The 16,666-nt window shown below is 42.3% G+C and overlaps 7 protein-coding genes across 7 annotated transcripts; 4 read left to right on the top strand and 3 right to left on the bottom strand.

The window, feature by feature from the left end:
* Positions 1–94: 94 nt before the first annotated feature.
* On the bottom strand, positions 95–337 carry SS1G_08433 (predicted protein; the record flags this gene model as incomplete). The annotated part of the gene is made up of 1 exon (XM_001590643.1): positions 95–337. The coding sequence occupies one exon, from the start codon at positions 335–337 to the stop codon at positions 95–97; it is 243 nt and encodes an 80-aa protein (XP_001590693.1).
* A 1,398-nt stretch (positions 338–1,735) lies between these two features.
* SS1G_08434 (predicted protein) lies at positions 1,736–2,061 on the top strand (the record flags this gene model as incomplete). The annotated part of the gene is made up of 2 exons (XM_001590644.1): positions 1,736–1,823; positions 2,054–2,061. 2 exons carry the CDS (start codon positions 1,736–1,738, stop codon positions 2,059–2,061), a joined length of 96 nt encoding a protein of 31 aa, XP_001590694.1.
* Positions 2,062–2,329: 268 nt separating this feature from the next.
* SS1G_08435 (hypothetical protein) lies at positions 2,330–6,615 on the bottom strand (the record flags this gene model as incomplete). The annotated part of the gene is made up of 9 exons (XM_001590645.1): positions 2,330–2,365; positions 2,428–2,820; positions 2,895–4,176; positions 4,589–5,427; positions 5,480–5,923; positions 5,973–6,062; positions 6,113–6,326; positions 6,382–6,504; positions 6,563–6,615. 9 exons carry the CDS (start codon positions 6,613–6,615, stop codon positions 2,330–2,332), a joined length of 3,474 nt encoding a protein of 1,157 aa, XP_001590695.1.
* Positions 6,616–8,393: 1,778 nt separating this feature from the next.
* Positions 8,394–9,512, top strand: SS1G_08436 (predicted protein; the record flags this gene model as incomplete). The annotated part of the gene is made up of 2 exons (XM_001590646.1): positions 8,394–8,516; positions 8,640–9,512. The coding sequence occupies 2 exons, from the start codon at positions 8,394–8,396 to the stop codon at positions 9,510–9,512; spliced, it is 996 nt and encodes a 331-aa protein (XP_001590696.1).
* Positions 9,513–11,094: 1,582 nt separating this feature from the next.
* On the top strand, positions 11,095–11,317 carry SS1G_08437 (hypothetical protein; the record flags this gene model as incomplete). The annotated part of the gene is made up of 2 exons (XM_001590647.1): positions 11,095–11,101; positions 11,187–11,317. 2 exons carry the CDS (start codon positions 11,095–11,097, stop codon positions 11,315–11,317), a joined length of 138 nt encoding a protein of 45 aa, XP_001590697.1.
* Positions 11,318–11,874: 557 nt separating this feature from the next.
* SS1G_08438 (predicted protein) lies at positions 11,875–13,175 on the top strand (the record flags this gene model as incomplete). The annotated part of the gene is made up of 2 exons (XM_001590648.1): positions 11,875–12,161; positions 12,218–13,175. 2 exons carry the CDS (start codon positions 11,875–11,877, stop codon positions 13,173–13,175), a joined length of 1,245 nt encoding a protein of 414 aa, XP_001590698.1.
* Positions 13,176–13,617: 442 nt separating this feature from the next.
* On the bottom strand, positions 13,618–16,373 carry SS1G_08439 (hypothetical protein; the record flags this gene model as incomplete). The annotated part of the gene is made up of 5 exons (XM_001590649.1): positions 13,618–13,968; positions 14,080–14,446; positions 14,500–15,607; positions 15,695–15,929; positions 16,095–16,373. The coding sequence occupies 5 exons, from the start codon at positions 16,371–16,373 to the stop codon at positions 13,618–13,620; spliced, it is 2,340 nt and encodes a 779-aa protein (XP_001590699.1).
* Between the last annotated feature and the right edge of the window lie 293 nt (positions 16,374–16,666).

The raw sequence follows: 16,666 nt of genomic DNA on the forward strand, positions 1-16,666 counted from the left end.
CCCAAATCTAAGTTCATGAATCACGCTGCAATATACACGTCTTTTACCGTTCTTTCCCCCGCCGTTCCAAGACAACCCTCAATACGTCTATACATTAATTACTCCCTTCAGTAGCCTCCGAGCCCTGACGAATGACCGAAACCTGTGGGACCCCTCGTTCTTCATCAAAATTCTTCAGCTTCAAATTATCCCCCTCATTTCTTACACCCCTTGAAGTCGTCACATCTCCCAACCTCGTAGTGGGAAATACCGCATCAGGATCCTCTCCCTCACCCTCATCCCCCCACCCTTCCAAACCATCCAAACTTCCCGCCACTCCTCTCTCCACCCTCACCATGGATAATCTCCTACGATTCCGCACCCACGAAGATCTACCACTCCTCTCTGAAATTTTTTTCGACGAGGAGTTCGACGATTTAGAAGATCTAAAGCAAGAAGAAAAACATTTGTACATTTTTGAAATCCAAGAGATCTGAGCCATAGTTTTGAAGAACCTTGGTAATGTTGGTAGACAACTCGTTATGATACCTGCTCCAAGTTCGACGTAGGAGGGTATGCACATGATGCTTGTTAACCAGGTTACGTCGTTATTTTTCAATAGTTTGGATGAGATTATTAGGCGTACCATTGATGCTATGCAGGCTCTAAAATTGTAAGTCTTATTAATATTTGGAAATGCAAATTTATAATATTGATATTTACTTACAAGAGTCCTGTGGAGAAAATAGCAGAAACACCAACATGTTCCTTGAAACTCATCTGTAGCCGCCAAATAATCGGCTGCGGGAGTAAAATGATAAGGAAATCCGAGATGGTATTAGCCGTTCCAGTTGCGAGAAATACGTAATTCATATTGAGACAGTGACCTGTTTCCAAGACGTTCCAGAATTTCGGTACGGGTGTGCAAAGAAATATCGTCATGAATAATAGAATAACGTAGAAGATGACCGTCATCCACATGAGCGCGTGACAGCTCCAGAACATTAAGTCTCGTGTTCCTGCTGTGAAGATCCTGATGTACTGTAGTAATATTGAAATCTTGATTGATAATATCGCAAGACCGAATGAGATGGATGATATGTAGGTGCCCTGGACACTATGAGCTTCACCAAATGATAGAAAATAGACATAATTAGATGGTTTACATACGTAGAGAAAGATTTGAAAATCTACTAATCTGATATTCCATTGATGCCGACCAAAAACCTTAGGATCGAAACCAGTCGTTACAATAAAAACAATATAACCACCCTAAGAACCCAACCATTAGTTTTCGAAAATCTACGTAGGAAGATTTAAAATACCCAAGCTGCAACCGCAATATCTGCGAAAAGTCAACGCGAAGCTCAACACAACACACATATCTTGATACCTACAATCTTCCAAATGTATCTCTCGAATAATCCGGAACTTCGTATAAATCCGTATGAAAATAGCCAAAGTGGCTAGAATAGTAGTAACAATCTTCACCGCATTGGCTACTGGCAAAAGAGTATAAGAATTATCAAAATTCGGAATAACACCCAGCGGAGGATTCAAAGCTGGCCCTTGCAGTAACTCCTCAAGCTGCGATGGGGATAGTCCCGCCATTATCAAGCTAGCAGACTTCAAAGAGAGAAGAATTTATTTCAAGAAAAATGCAATGAATAATTAGCAATGTGAAAACTAGCACATCACATAATAAAACTACTGATAATATATTGAGAGCAGATCTGAGTCTGACATCAGCCGGATCATGGCCGGACTTGAAAAAGCCGGCTGTACAACCTTCGACGAATTTTGCAAAGAGAAGAAAATCTATTCTGCTGGAACAAGGTTGATTGGTAGGTCTTTCACCACAATGGCTTTTTGACCTTGGCTCGCATGCGCTTGCATATAACGTACTTCAGCCCGACCTCGAGTATACTTCAGCTGCCTGAAAACCGCATCATTGTAACGTTTCAAGAGCACCTTCGCCGAAGTCGAGGAAATTCTCACGTACTTGTCCGTATCTTCTATCGCATGTCTGTTGCATCATGCAGATAAAAATTTTCTTGGTAAAATTAATCATTAGACTATTAGCTAAGTGGTTGTCAGAGATGAAGATGTAGCTAAAGCACTAGTTCTAAAATGTGGCACAATTGAGCTGTAGTATCACGTGTACTCCCGTGACTCATGACAGTCTCTTCCTTGCTGTAAAAAAAAACCTTCCAAAATTTCCACTGCTAGTTTATATAATGTAAATCCCCATTTTTCATGCGGAGTAAAAGATTTCTTAGAAAGTTATACTCGAAAAGGAAATCGCTTAAAATCCTGGGCTAGCATCCTCATTCTCAATATGTACGGAGAGTCAAAGTCGTTGCATACCAACTCTTTTCTCTTTCCACTGTATATGAATTGTCAGTATTCGACCGAGAGAAAAATGAATAGAATAATCAAGAGGCTCACATCAAAAGCAACCTGTACATCTCTGAAAAATGGCTCTCCCAAAATCCACATATCTCCCATTCCATTGCCATCTAACCCATCATCTCCTCCAGCTTCATCCTGGTTATCGCCATCACCAAACCTTCCTTCCACTACAATTCCTACACAATAACCACTACCCCTTTCCATTCTCCCCAAACTAAACCTACCTCCTGGCGAAAAGCTTCCTATGTCTCTCTTACCATCCAATACCTTGACCCTTAAATTTCCAAACTCAAGTGACAAATGAGGCGGGTTAAAACATGGGTAGGCATGGAATTGATCGTATGGTGGTGGAAGTTGACGCGAGCCTGAAATTGAGGCGTAGAGGCTACGGACAAGGTGTGGTGGGCCGACTATGTAGGGAGTATTAACCTGTGGTGAAAGTTAACGAATATGAATTAAATGGAGAGGAGGAAACAAGGCACAGTGGGAAGTGTTGAACTTACATCCAAGACTATAGGTTGATTTTGTAAAACTTTATTTCCATCAATCCAGATCCCTTTCATTAGGATTTCCCACCACCCATCCGCGCCTCGAACTTTGCTCCATTCCCAAGCACTTTCATCACTTCGCTTCAAGTCACTAGTGCCCAAAGTACTATCATCTGTCGTCGTCAATTTTTCACTATTCTCAAATCCAATTTCATTTCTCTTCATCAATCCCAGTTCTACATTTCTCCTCAGCTCGTCATGTCCAGATTGTAGGCCCATCCCATCAATCTTCTTTAATTCATTGTTTTCAGGTTGCAATCCACCCACATCAAGCTTCACCAATTCAGCGTGTCCCGGTTGGAAGCCACCCGCGTCAAGTTTCTTCAGTTCCTGCTCGATCATCCCTTCCACCTCTCTAACTGCCTTGACCGACGACCCTCCAACACTAAAAACTCCCTCATGCCCATTGAGTAACATCAAACTCCAGACCTCTGTATCGACAACTCCACTCTTGACAATCTGCCCCAATAATCCTCTTCTCCAGCCACCCACCTGCCCCAGACCCTCCCCTACAGCCAATCCCAAACTTGCACCACTCTTCCCCAAACTACCAACCCACTGTTTCTGTGGTCTGCAATGGGCGAAGCTCACGGGTATATATCTCTCCCCCTTCAGACCATCAAAAACATCAATCCCCAACGGTAATCCCACTACATCTTTTCCACACCTGCATCCTGGAAAATTCATGCCCTTTCCCTGTTCATTATCATTACTAACACTGTAAGTGCCACTTCTCTCTTCGAGATAAAAACTCCCCTTCCCACTAGGTGTACTAATCACCGAAAAATCAGCCGTCAACATATTAAGATCTAGATCTACATTCTGCGACGGTTCGCCAATTTTCAAGGATGCAAACCAAGATCCAGAATTACCAACTTCGCCGAGAAGAGTAGTCCCTGGTTGGATAGAAGTTCCAGATCGACGTTGGGAATTTGTTGTGTTGGTAGTTTGACCATCATGCCATCGTCTAGGAATCCTAACAACCCTATTTCCCCTCAACACTCTCTCAGAATTTGTAAACCTGCCATGCACATCGGCAAGTGTGGATTGAAGGAATGTAAGATTTGCGGTGTCAGGAGCGGGAAATGAGCCACCACGTCGGGTTATAGTGTAGTGTATTGGCGGAAGGGTGGCACATGTGAGGTGTATCAAGTGAAGGGTGAGGATGAGAAGACTTATGAGATGAAGATGTGAGAAATACATTTCAGCGACTTCTCCAGAGATTTGGGAGAATTTTCTGATGGAAACCTGGATTGGGATGGGTGAATTGTGTAAAGGGAAATGAACAAAGTCATATTAAAAATTGGATTAGGAAAGTGAGAGTTGCGAGAGAGATGACACGATCGTTAGTAAAATCATTTATAAGGAAAGAGCACTTTCAGAATTTGGTTACCCACATTACTGCCACGAACAGTGTGTAACATAATTTTTCTCTGTATTCAATTCAATACACACCTTGTTATTGCTTTTTAAAATCTTACGAAAAGACATTGTCGAAACGAAAGGTATTACAGTAGATCTGTGTCAAATATTCAACTCAGGCATGCTAATAATGCCAAAGATTTTTATCCATAGAACTAATCGAGCAACTCTTAAAATTCTGTCCCTTATGCTCTTGTAATCAGGAAGTTTCAATCTTCGAATCATACCTTTCTAACTTCAACGCTGCCATATCTAAGCCGTCAATACCCTTAATCAAATCTGCTGCCTTCTCACCAATCGCATATGCAGGCATTTGGGTATGACCTTGATTAAGAAGTGGCATAACGCTTGTATCGGCAACTCTGAGATTATTCACACCTCTGACTCTTAATTCCTCATCAAGAACTGCCGTTGGATCCGATGCTTTGCCCATTTTGACGGTTCCTCCGGGATGATAACAGGTTGTAGCATTATCTTTGATATATGGAACCCACTGTTCTCTCGATGTATATGCATGGTGTGTTAAGTCCTTAGGCCAGCTTCCCTCAACTATGTCTTTCGTGCCTTTCCCCTTCATAATGATTTCATTGGCATATCTACATGCCTCACTGAGAACAACAATATCCAGTTCTTCACTCAAGTAGTTGTGATCGACAACCGGATTGTCCTTTGGGTCCTTTGATTTTAAGGTTACGGTACCTCTGCTTTTGGGTGCAAATAACTCCGCGATTATAGAAAATGCATGTGACTTATCTCCGTCGGGGAATTGATCGAACTGCTTTGGGCCACCATAGCATTCCGTGCTGAAGAATTCGACGTTTGGTTGTGATTTAGTTAACCCCATAGGATCTCGGCCTGGCCGTCGCGGTGCTGAAGTCCAAGCTGGTTCGGAAGCAAGACGTTCATCAAGACGAGAGTATGCGAACGCGCCAAATGGAAAAGTGGAGAGGGGTCCACGCTTCTCTTCTTTCCATTGTCTGTAAGCTTCACCTAAAGCATTCGGGCGATAAAGCAGATAATCGCTAGTAACATTTGGCTTTGTGGTTTCATAGAATATGAAAACAATCTGTGATTTTTGTTAGTAGGGTAGGTATATTTGTGAGGTTTCGACTATTTACCATGTGATCCATAAGATTTTTGCCGACTCCGGGAAGATCGACCTGACACTCGATACCATGGGATTCAAGCTCGGACTTTGCTCCGATCCCTGATCGCATAAGAATAGTTGGCGAGCAATACGCCCCTCCACTAATGATAATCTCTTTCCTAGCTCTAATTTGCTTTTCCGTCCCATCTTTTTCAATTACTTTGACAGCTGCAGCTCTCAAGTCGTCGGGAGATGCACCTTCGAGAATTATTCGATCGACTATCGTATTAGTTTTGATCGCGAGATTTGGACCTTTGTTGGTGAAGTAATTTGCCGAAGTAGTTCTGTCTCCTTTGTAAACAGTTCTTGGTACATGACCACAACCATTTGGAGTTTCTCCAGTCGAAAACATGTCAGGATGAAGTGGCAGACCTTGATCCTCCATCGAATCCAAAATCATGTGAGCTATTGGGGCCTAATAAAGTCAATATATTGTGTAAATAAGCTACTGTGGTACAGCTTACCAGGTCGTGAGGTTCCACGTCAAGCAAGCCGTCATGACCATGCACCGAATCGTCGGCCTTAAACCATTCCTTGCCATGAAAGTTCTCTGCCTTTATCTCTATCAGTTCCATAAGCATGATCAGGAAAGTGACTATTTTACCTTCTTCATGTAACCGAAAACCTCCTCACCACTCCATCCTGGCATTTCCCAGTCATCGTAATCTTGTGGTATACCTCTAATGCACAGTGTACCATTTAGACCACTGGACCCTCCGAGAAATTTGCCTCGGCTGGCTTTGACTTGACGATTATTGACTCCTGGATTAGGTTCCGTGGTAATGTTCCAGTCCGCTTCTGTGTCAAAATTCTGTGACCTATGAATAGATAATCAGAGCTCTGGCCCACGAGACAATGGGATGAATATCTCACCATCCCCCGACCATGAGAGTATTTTCGAGAAGGGAATTATCCTCTCCTGCTTCGATGACGAGAACAGAATTGTTGGGATCTTCTGCCAATCTTGCTGCGACAACGGCCCCTGACGTGCCAGCTCTATAAATGCTTGTTAGAGAGTTATCATTCAAACATTATATCTAAGTAGTAGACTTACCCGCACACAATATAGTCATATTCGGTGCCTTCCGGCTTTACGGTGATAGCCATGATGAGGTTTGAAGTTTCGCTTATGGTACCCAAGAAACAAATATAAAATGAGATAACGAACACAAAGATATGAACAAAGGAATATGGAAAGCAGGTACCCGCGTCAATATTATATCGACAATTCCAAGTCTAAATTAGCAATGGCATCCACTTGCATGGATGGGATAGCATCTTCTTCAATAGACGTATAAGTGTAGCTAAGGTACGTGTATTAGGAGAGCTGACATGCTACTCAAGCTGAGCCCTAGAGAAATCAGGTTATTCCTTTGGCGTCCATAGTTAAGCATTTGGTGGTATGTGCATATTAGAGTTTCGGAGTGGCACACTTTGTGGCCGCACGAGCACATTTGATCCTCCTTCAGGTGCATGTGGAATTATTCCTACGCATTAAGCGTGTATGTGTTAATAGTCTTACCACCTCTTCTCAGCCAATTCGGAATTGAGAAGATTAATCAGCATATGGCTCGGGGCTGAGAATTTGCTTGGATAGTTCCCATCCCAGACCACTGGGACAGATCACCTGAGTCCAACACAAACATAACGGACTACTACTCAAGCCTATTTCCGCGCAACAGTTCCGTCTCCAGGTCGGATTGATTACCAGTTATGCGGCCAGCAATGCTGCAAGACATTCTTATTCTGGTTTAAATTCTGAGGAGGGAAAGCTTACTACAGCTGAAAAGAATGGATCTGGTGGATTTGCTCCTCTACCGAGCATCTTCCACTTTTATTACTTGAAAATTTGTGTAAAAAAAGAAACAGATTGGATATTGGCCTTACAATTTATCTACTCTAAAGACCATTACTGTATATAAAATAGATTTGTAAGATCTATGCATATACCCCTCTCCCATAGCCCTGCCCATAAATTACAGATCAGAACGAGAATATGTTGTAGACGTCCTAGTCGCTCGAGTGTTGAATTTACACATTTCGGAAAGAAAGAGCTTGATATTTGAGATATAAATTAATTTATTCGCTATCATTTGATATAATTTGATGAAATTATCATAAATTGAATTTTTAATTTTCTATCAAAATTGAAGGTTAGTTTTGGACACATGCATGTTATGAAAATGGGTGTAACACAATGCATATGTTGAACCATCTTTGGGGAACACGCGGGGGATGTTCTTGATCTTCGGAAGGCCGTTCACCACGATAGGGGCGGAATTAAAGCGGAAAACCCCCGTGAGATGACAACAGCCGCATTAGCCGCACCACTATCTCCAACATTGATTGCAATTTGCAATCAAATATTTCTGTTCGCCGTTGAGGAGTTACATTCAACTACAGATACGGGGCGTATGCTGTGGAGTGTTTCCGACTCTCACTGTTTTGCTGCTGAACATATTCTAATCCTTGACTTCAAGGCGGAGAGACAAACTTCACGGCACACACCTCCGTTCAGAAAACCTCTTCCACCAAGGTAGGGCAGTCATAACAGAGTCAAGAACTTAAAAATAACAATAGCAAAATATTCTTTGTTTTATGTTGATTGTCCCATCGAAAGATCGCTCATAGAGACGCTCTGTTTACCCTTCCCAATACCTTTGATAAACGGAGAATCAACAAAGAACCAAAGTGCTCTAAACAACAATGCAACAAAACCCCTATTAACGGAATAAGTTATCTAAGTGTACTCGTAGCTGTCTTAGTATTGCAAGGACTTACATGTCCATAAATATCTCCACTCGAGATCTAACTACATCAGCTACATTCAAAATAGGGAACCTCACCCTAATTCGAATCGCATCACATATCAAAGGTTAGTCAATATGTCTAAACGTCCAAGTCTTTTGGCAAATTTCTCTGACAAGTTCACGTTCGGTGTAGAGTTTGAGTTTGGCATTCGCCTCCCAAAACGACCATTTACAAAACAGAAAGAGATCTGGGCGCTTGTTAGAGACACCCTGATTGTCGAGACTGAGCTTGACATTCTGTCACAAGCTGATATTCAAAAGTTAGATGCAGACCTCTGACCTCCAACTCCAACTCCAACTCCTAACCAAAAGACCCCACAGGCAGCATTGTTCAACGCATGGGTTGTCGACACGGATGCCACTTTATATTTCTTCGATGAGCGGAAGGCAAATAAGGTCTATTATTGCCCGATTGAAATCCAGTCACCAGTCTTGAAATTTGGCCTCGAAGCATTCAAGGAAGTGGACAGGATGCTAACCGCTATCCACAAACATTTTGATGTTGTTGTCAACAGATCATGTGGTTTTCACGTTCATGTTGGTAAAGGAAAAGCAGGACTGAACTTTACGCCGCTTCAACATCTCATGGCAACTCTTTGGATTTTTGAATCCCAAATCTCAGAACTTGTTCACAAGTCACGAGTTGGAATGAAAGGTGGCTTCTGTCCATCACTTCATTTACGCTCCAATCTTGGTGTACTTAAACATGAAGGAGAATTACTAGATGTACTGCTCAGCATAACTGACTTAAATGAAGTCGTCGAAATGTTCAGTGGACATTTGTATTTCAACTTTTTGTCATATCGTATTGAAGGACTCCGTAAACCGTACCTTAATACAGTCAAAAGAACCATCGAATTTCGACAACATGAAGGAACCATGGATTCAGAAACCGTCTTGAATTGGGTAAGTTTTGTTGTTGAGTTGGTGGCCTGGGCTCACAAGATTCACCGTCAAGATTTGAAGATATTTCTCTTAAAAAACACCACTTCCACAGAGTGGTATTCTGTGGAAGATCTCTTCAAGGAAATTGGTTTTCCACAATCAGCTGTTGAATTTTACCGAGGAAAAGTCGAAAGACTACGAGAACTTGAGCAGAAGGAAGATGAGGAGAGAGCTAAAAATAAAGAAGCCTTGGACACTGGGAAATCAAGCAGTAGCGAGTCAGACACTGCTTCATCCGTGCTAAGTTAAGATGCGAGTGCGTCAGAAGCGAGTCTTTCCCCTCTTATCTTCCTCTTTCGCAACTCTCCTCAAATCAAATCAGATTAGTAAGCCAGTTCATACTTCTTTCGCAGCCTACTATTTTCCATCTTCCTGTCAAATCAACACTTATCACTTCGGACTTAGATTTTCATTATCTCTTATCAATGCCATCCGGATCGTCTAATTCATATCAAGCCTTGATGTTTTATCGATCTATAATCTCATTTTTACGATCCAGATTTTATCCATAATGTCTCACTCAATTCTCGTCCGTGAAATCCACGTGCCTTGTTTTCACTAGCCTTCGCCTGTGTACAGAAAGGCACTTGTGGGGAATAGTAAACTTCATCTTGAAATCAATTACACTATCTTTCAAATTCCATTTCATTCTAATAAAGTTCTTCTGTCATAGGAACGAAAACAACTCTCAAAGGTTCGAAAGTCTCGAAATTCAAGATGATATATCGCGATTTCAAGATAATACAGCGTGCCATCATCCTCTTGTGCGACCGAAAAACACACCATAAACCGCTTTGAAGCATACACAAGATGCTAAACTGCAAGGAAAATAGTGGCTCTATTTTGAGTATAGTATACTTCTGGCCAGACTTCAACGATACTGAAGTCAAATCCGATCGTCCAATGGCAGCTATCACTACTTGATGTACGATGTTTAGCTAGACATTCATTTCAGTCTGTGGAGTTTTCTCTCTCATCCAATTGGACCATCCACGTTGATCTCCTTAAGACCTGATCTAGAAGCTATCTGGAACCTTTGCCTTTGAATCTAACAGCAGACTTGGCGGTTCGTCTTTGAATAAAGCGGATCATCCAAGACATGCCCCAAGCGCTTTCGTCATATATCAGTGGTAGATATTCATGTGGAAGGTGCGACTCTTATCCTCGCAATCGTCGCTCTGTTAATCAAGCTCTCTCTACATCTTAAAATCTACTTCTACATGATTTTGAATTTTCTCTCTATAAGTAATACTCCATGGTGATGCTAAACCTTGAAGTGGCTGAAGGTGTTTGCTTTTGGAAAGCGACCCATCATTATTGCATGTTAACAGGCTAGTGTTCTAACGGTCAAATGTCTAGCACATTTAGTTCCAACGGCTTCCCCATGCCAAGGCAGTGTTGTCAGTTCAACTTGACTTTACCTTCATAGTCATAGGTCATTACATAACACCTTAACTCTACCATTTTCCCCTCCCACAACCATCTTCCCCAATTTTCTCCCTCGATTTCTCTCTTTCCTAATTCAGTCATCTGATCACTCATTTGTTTCCAATCTTAAATCAATCACCAAACTTGATATATATTCAATCAACTGTCAGGTATTTCGATATATATTTGTGACACCATTTCATTATCAAGTTAAAGGAATTACCAAACCAAGTCAGAATGCTTCCAGGGCTTCCAGAGCACATTGCCACTTGGGTTTCAGGGCTACCAGGACCAGCAAGGCAATCAAGACCAACAGACCAAGCAGTAGAACTTGACAAAGTAGATGTCCATGGAGGATCGCTAGCTCCCAACAGGAGCGATCGGATCATGAAGGATATCGAAAATGGATTGTATGTATTCTCGTCATACGAAATCGATCCAGCCTCCGAGTTTATCCTCGGCCCGCGATTGAGCGTTAGCTAACTTCATTTTCAGATACAATTGTCCAATTTGCCATGACACTATTTCAATCGACATATCGGAGATCTGGGCTTGCCACTGTTGCTATCAAGCCTATCATCCTGGTTGTATCCATAATTGGGCTCAATCCTCCATTCGGTTTCTGAATATTACATCCTGGACATGTCCTACCTGCAAACAATCACACTCTAGCTATCCGAAACCGAGTTGCTGGTGCAGAAAACATGATGTGTCCATGCTTGCCATAACTACAGGTAGTTGCGGCCACCCTTGTTCAAAAGAACAGCGTTGTGGTACTCGAAACAATTGCGAATCGTATACATGCCCGTCAATATGTCATCCTGGACCATGCATTCAAAAAGAATGCACAGACAAGTGCGGGGAGGAAATTCCTTCCAATCCAGTCGTACCACCTCCAGCACTCCATCACTCCGGTGTTCTCAATAACAATACATATGTTCCTTCAGAAGGAGGGCCAATACGAAGTATTGCTGACATCAGAAGAGAAGTAGAAAATGGACATCGAAATGGGACAAATTCCTTTGGCATTGGTCCACGACGAGATCACAGGTTCTTAGGATTGCTCCGCGGTGGCTATTCAACCGAATTTCTCCTATACGACCTTTGTTTTATTTTCCCCGTTCTACTTACTTTCAATGGCATTATCATTCTCTGGACTAAAACACGTCTTTCGCGATACACAATGCCCCTCGCGCACCAAAAGTTTACGGAGGGTAATTTACGCAACTTCGAGCAAACTTTCTGCATCCTCTTGGCTGTTATTCTCTTCGGAGTCAATGCACTATTTTGGGGTTCAGCTATACTCAGAATTTCTTATTGTTTGAAAGTTAAGCTAGGTTTGAGTACATCCCTCACAGAATGGACGCCACACGATGTTCCTTGGAGACGTATCAAGATCGTAACTTCTAAGCTTGTTTCGCTCCTCTTGTGGATTATATTTTTTATGCTTACTCTTTGTATCCCGGCGGTGTAAGTTTCCTATCTTCTCTTCCTCGTTGTTAATCGTAGGACTAAAAAACCTCCAGACTTATCATCGGGCCGGGGCATTTCTGGAAATACAAAATGGACGGCACATGCAATGGCTTCGATACACGTATCAAGCTCTCCGAACCATATGCTCGTTACTTCGGTCTTGAAAACAAAACACTACCACGTACGAGGTTTGTCTCTCCTCATTTTATGCAAACTCCAGGTCGATATACATATCCCTCATCCGATGATTACGAATCCTACCCATCCGGGATCGACCTCTTCAACATCATCAAAGTAAACGCAACGACACCAGCCAACAACTCATCCACAACACTCAAGCCCTTCGAAGAATACTGGCGCATAATGGGAATCTACGGCGACAACCCACTCCATCTAGATTTCGACCTTGAGCACCACTCCTGGCGCATGAGCAAAGGCAGCATCGTCATCGACCCCGAGGACCCCAGTTCCTCATTCTACCCCGGTCGTCTATACAGAAAATTACTCCCGCAACACTTTTACAACCCCGATCTCACCAGCGATCTAACGCCCAATTTTGAAACCGCAATTCAGAATCTTACACAAGTACGTAATGGAACATGGACACTTACGCACGCCAAAGGACAAGATACCCAATTCCCAGAATTAGGATTGGTGATTCCGAAATGGTGGTTATTCGATAAACATTGCGCGTATCAAAGTTTCATGCGAGTTTTCAGGGAGAATGTCGGTGCGGGAGGAAGAACTAAAGATGGGATTTACAGAAATTGGGAAAGGGGTAGTGTGAGGGAAGAAGTGATGAGAACGATGAGTTATGGCTATGGAGGTCATGATGGATTGGAAGTTTGCGCGAGGAGGAATGAATATACGTGGAAAAGTAAAGGGGTAGAGGGGAGAGAAGAGGGATTGGGAGAGGATCTTTTGGTGCCCTTGGGTTTGATGGCTGTGGTTAGGAAACGGATGAGAGATGAACAGAGGAAGTTGGAGTTTTGTCCGTGGCCTGAACATTGAGGTGGTTTGATGTTGGGGGGGTTTTGTTTTGGATGGGCGTTTTGGGTGGGTGTTTGGGGGGTAGGATGGTATTTGGTGGAGATATGTTGATTATATCATACCCTGATCTGGAGAATGTGGATAATCGTAAATAGTAATTATATACATGATGTTTTTAGTTTAATAAATCTCGAAGGCGCTTTCAATAATCATTTATTTATCACTTTATCTATCGAGAATTAAGTTCCCGATACACTGTAGTATTCTCGCAGGTAGCTCCTGATAAAATAAATTTCCCTTGAATATTACAAAACATTTTTCAATTGTTGAAACTTCGAGCTGTATGTATTCAACATACGACACTTCAAAGCTAGGCACGATAATCTCACTGCATTGGAATCATCCAATGCTGCTACTATAATTTAATCATTTATTCATCGTTATTCAGAATTCTCTCTCCTACTCATAGTCCTAATAATCCTCCCAATCTCTCTTCAATACTCTTCACTTGCTCTGCAGTCATAACCTTACTACCCATAAGATAAATCACATTTCCTAATATCCTCGCGTGGATATTCCATTCACCCAGCTCGCCTTCCACATCGCCACCTAGTAACTTCTCTCTGATTACCTCTGTCACCTTGGATGTATATCCACCTCCTTGCTCATCTTTAAATGTGATAGCCAATACACTACCTAATGCAATTACACCATCGACTGACTCCAGATGAGATGCTGAAGTAACGAATGATTTACTCCATATACTCCAGACCTGAACTTTCTTATGTTTGTTTTTTGCCGCTGTTGTTTCTGTCTGGGGAGTTATTTCTCCTTCAGTATTTTTCACCGCATTCCAATCCTTTCTAAAGCCCTCCCAAGCCCCATTTTTCTCGCTGTCTAATTTTCCCATGGTTTCCAAACTTACGCGTGCGACTTCGCAGCCTACAGCGTGACCAGTATAACTATGCCCATGTAACAGCGCTTCACTCTTTTCATCGCCAAGGAATGCTTCGTAGATGCTTTCGCTGGCTAGTGTTGTGCAAAGGGGTAGTAAACCACCTGTTAAGAGTTTGGCATGCACTGAAATATCGGGATATGTATGCAAGAGGGTAGAGGAACTGAAGTGGCCAAGTCGGTAGAGGCCTGTGAAGACTTCGTCGTGAATTACGGGAAGGCCAGTCCATTGATTTGGTGAGGCTGGGTTGCCTGTGGAAGGATTATTGACTTTACCGAGCAAGTGTTCAGGCATATTGCGAATGATGTATGTCAATGTGCGTTGGAAGAGGGGATCGCTTCAATTTATGTTAGAGGAATGCTTGAGTGGTAATGGGATGGGTATACTCACCAGAATAGCATACCACCAGCACCAAGGATAACTGGCTCCAAAACCAAGGCACCAAATTTCATCCCCTTTCCCCTTGCCCTTTCCAGTTCGGCCAAAATATGTTTCTCATACTTTTTCCTCAACTTACTGGTACTTCTTTGCCAACTAAAAATATCTTCCAATTCGTCAAATGTCTCCTCAATTTTCTGGCCAGTTCCGTCATAAACTACCCATTTCCCGTCTTTCATCCAGACTTTTGGTACATCAAACCATAATCCTCTTCCTTTATACCAATGTACCTTTTCATTGTAAACGCTTCCTTCACTGAGATCCATAGCACCAATGGTATCTCCATGATAGCTGCCTTTTAATCCAATAATTCCCACCCGTTTTCTGGCGTCCTCACAATTTCCCCAACGGTAATGTTTACTAGCAGCTGTCAAAGCCATTTTTACAGCAACTTCCATGCCAGTACTACCGTTATCAGAATAGAAGACGCGTGAGAGACGGGGATTCTTGATATTTGTAAGGAGATGATTAGCGAGTTTGAGAGCAGGTGAATGGATGGTAGATGCAAAGATGCAGTGGCCATAGCGACCCGATGCATAAGCTGCGGCTAAGGAAAGGGCAGGATTTCCGTGGCCTAGACCTTGAGTCCACCAGGATCCTGAGCCATCCAATGTTGGTGTAAGAACATTATCCTTGGACCGCTTTTGTGGTGTGGATTCGCCTGCGCTAGTGTTCGGTAGGGTCTGGAAATAATCTCCATAAGCTGAATCTATTGGGAGTATATTATCAGGTGAGACATGTTTCATTTGGGTGAACGGAAACCAGATCGTTTCATGGGCTTTCGTGGCCATCTGTTCAAGATCTTCAATTCGTGAAATGTTTCGTTGACGGGCAGTTTCCAATAGAGCTTCAATCTCGCCAGACTGAGTAATACTTGAGTAGTATGAGGACATAGACTCCTCATCTTCTTGTAGATTTGGAATTTGGTTCGGTGGGGGAGGAATGACTGTTGTTTTTACACCCCTTTCTTGGAAATATTTGGAAAGATATGCATAATTGCTGTATTTTTCCTCTTGAAATATCAACACTGACTCAATATCATAACCACGAAGATGCAGACCTATGTTTTCATTAGTACAAGTTACATTTTTGGGGTTCACCTAGAAGAAACTTCGAGACTTTCAAGTATCTTAAGGATATGACTTACTCTCCCAAGCGCTAATTGTTGCTGAAATTCCACCCAATTTTGAATCACCAACGAGAAAAATTGGCATTCTCAAAGGTCTTAATGCATCCACCTGACTGGTACCAGAAGGTGTAGGTGAATGTACACCACCAGCACCTTCCACCAGGATCATTGATTCCCGTCCTTCTTCATTACTTTTCGTCCATTTTTGGACTTGTTCAGCGATTGCTGTGACAATCTCGTGATCATTTGGTGGCTGCAAGTAGTTCTCGGGTCAGCGTCCTTCGATCGTATCTCATTTGAACCCTCAAGGTCCGATCAATTCATTTTATTTCGGAAGTTAAAACATAATATATCAAGCTAAACCCATAAAACTATCAAGTCATCGTTCCTACGTCCAGATTTAAATTTCAAAACTTACTTTCACACCCTTTGCCGCTATATGTGGACTGACAGCTTCCCCATATCTGAACAAACATTTTATGTTCGTTCCCTTCGCAAATTTCCCAATATGGCCATCATCAGCCTCGTTTAAAGGGCCCGTAGAAACAGGCTTCAAATAATATGGGATTTGTTTTTTGGCAAGAAGTTGCCGACACAGAAGTGTTGAAAAGATTGTTTTTCCTAAAGATGTATTGGCTGCTGTGAGATGATAAACAGGAAGAGATCGTGAGAGAAGTGAGGGTGGCGGTTTGTACATTTTGAAAGGGGGAAAAGAACAAGACGAGAGAGTCAAAAGAAGCTCAGAGTTGCAATTGAATCTGTGATTGAAATTTGGACAACGAGGGGGTCAGAAAGACATGGTGGGGTAGCTTGCATTGATGACTAAGAGCTGACTATTTGATTGGATAATATACAATAATTCTACATTTACCCCTGAATTATCTCCACAGTAGCTTCGAATATGATCTGCGGGAAATATACATTCTGGCAATTGTGCCAATGTACCGGTGCTCCATATATCACCAGCTGTACGAAGGAAATAAAGTTTCT

Source organism: Sclerotinia sclerotiorum, genomic scaffold, assembly GCF_000146945.2.
Source record: "Sclerotinia sclerotiorum 1980 UF-70 scaffold_11 genomic scaffold, whole genome shotgun sequence".
Taxonomy (NCBI): domain Eukaryota; kingdom Fungi; phylum Ascomycota; class Leotiomycetes; order Helotiales; family Sclerotiniaceae; genus Sclerotinia; species Sclerotinia sclerotiorum.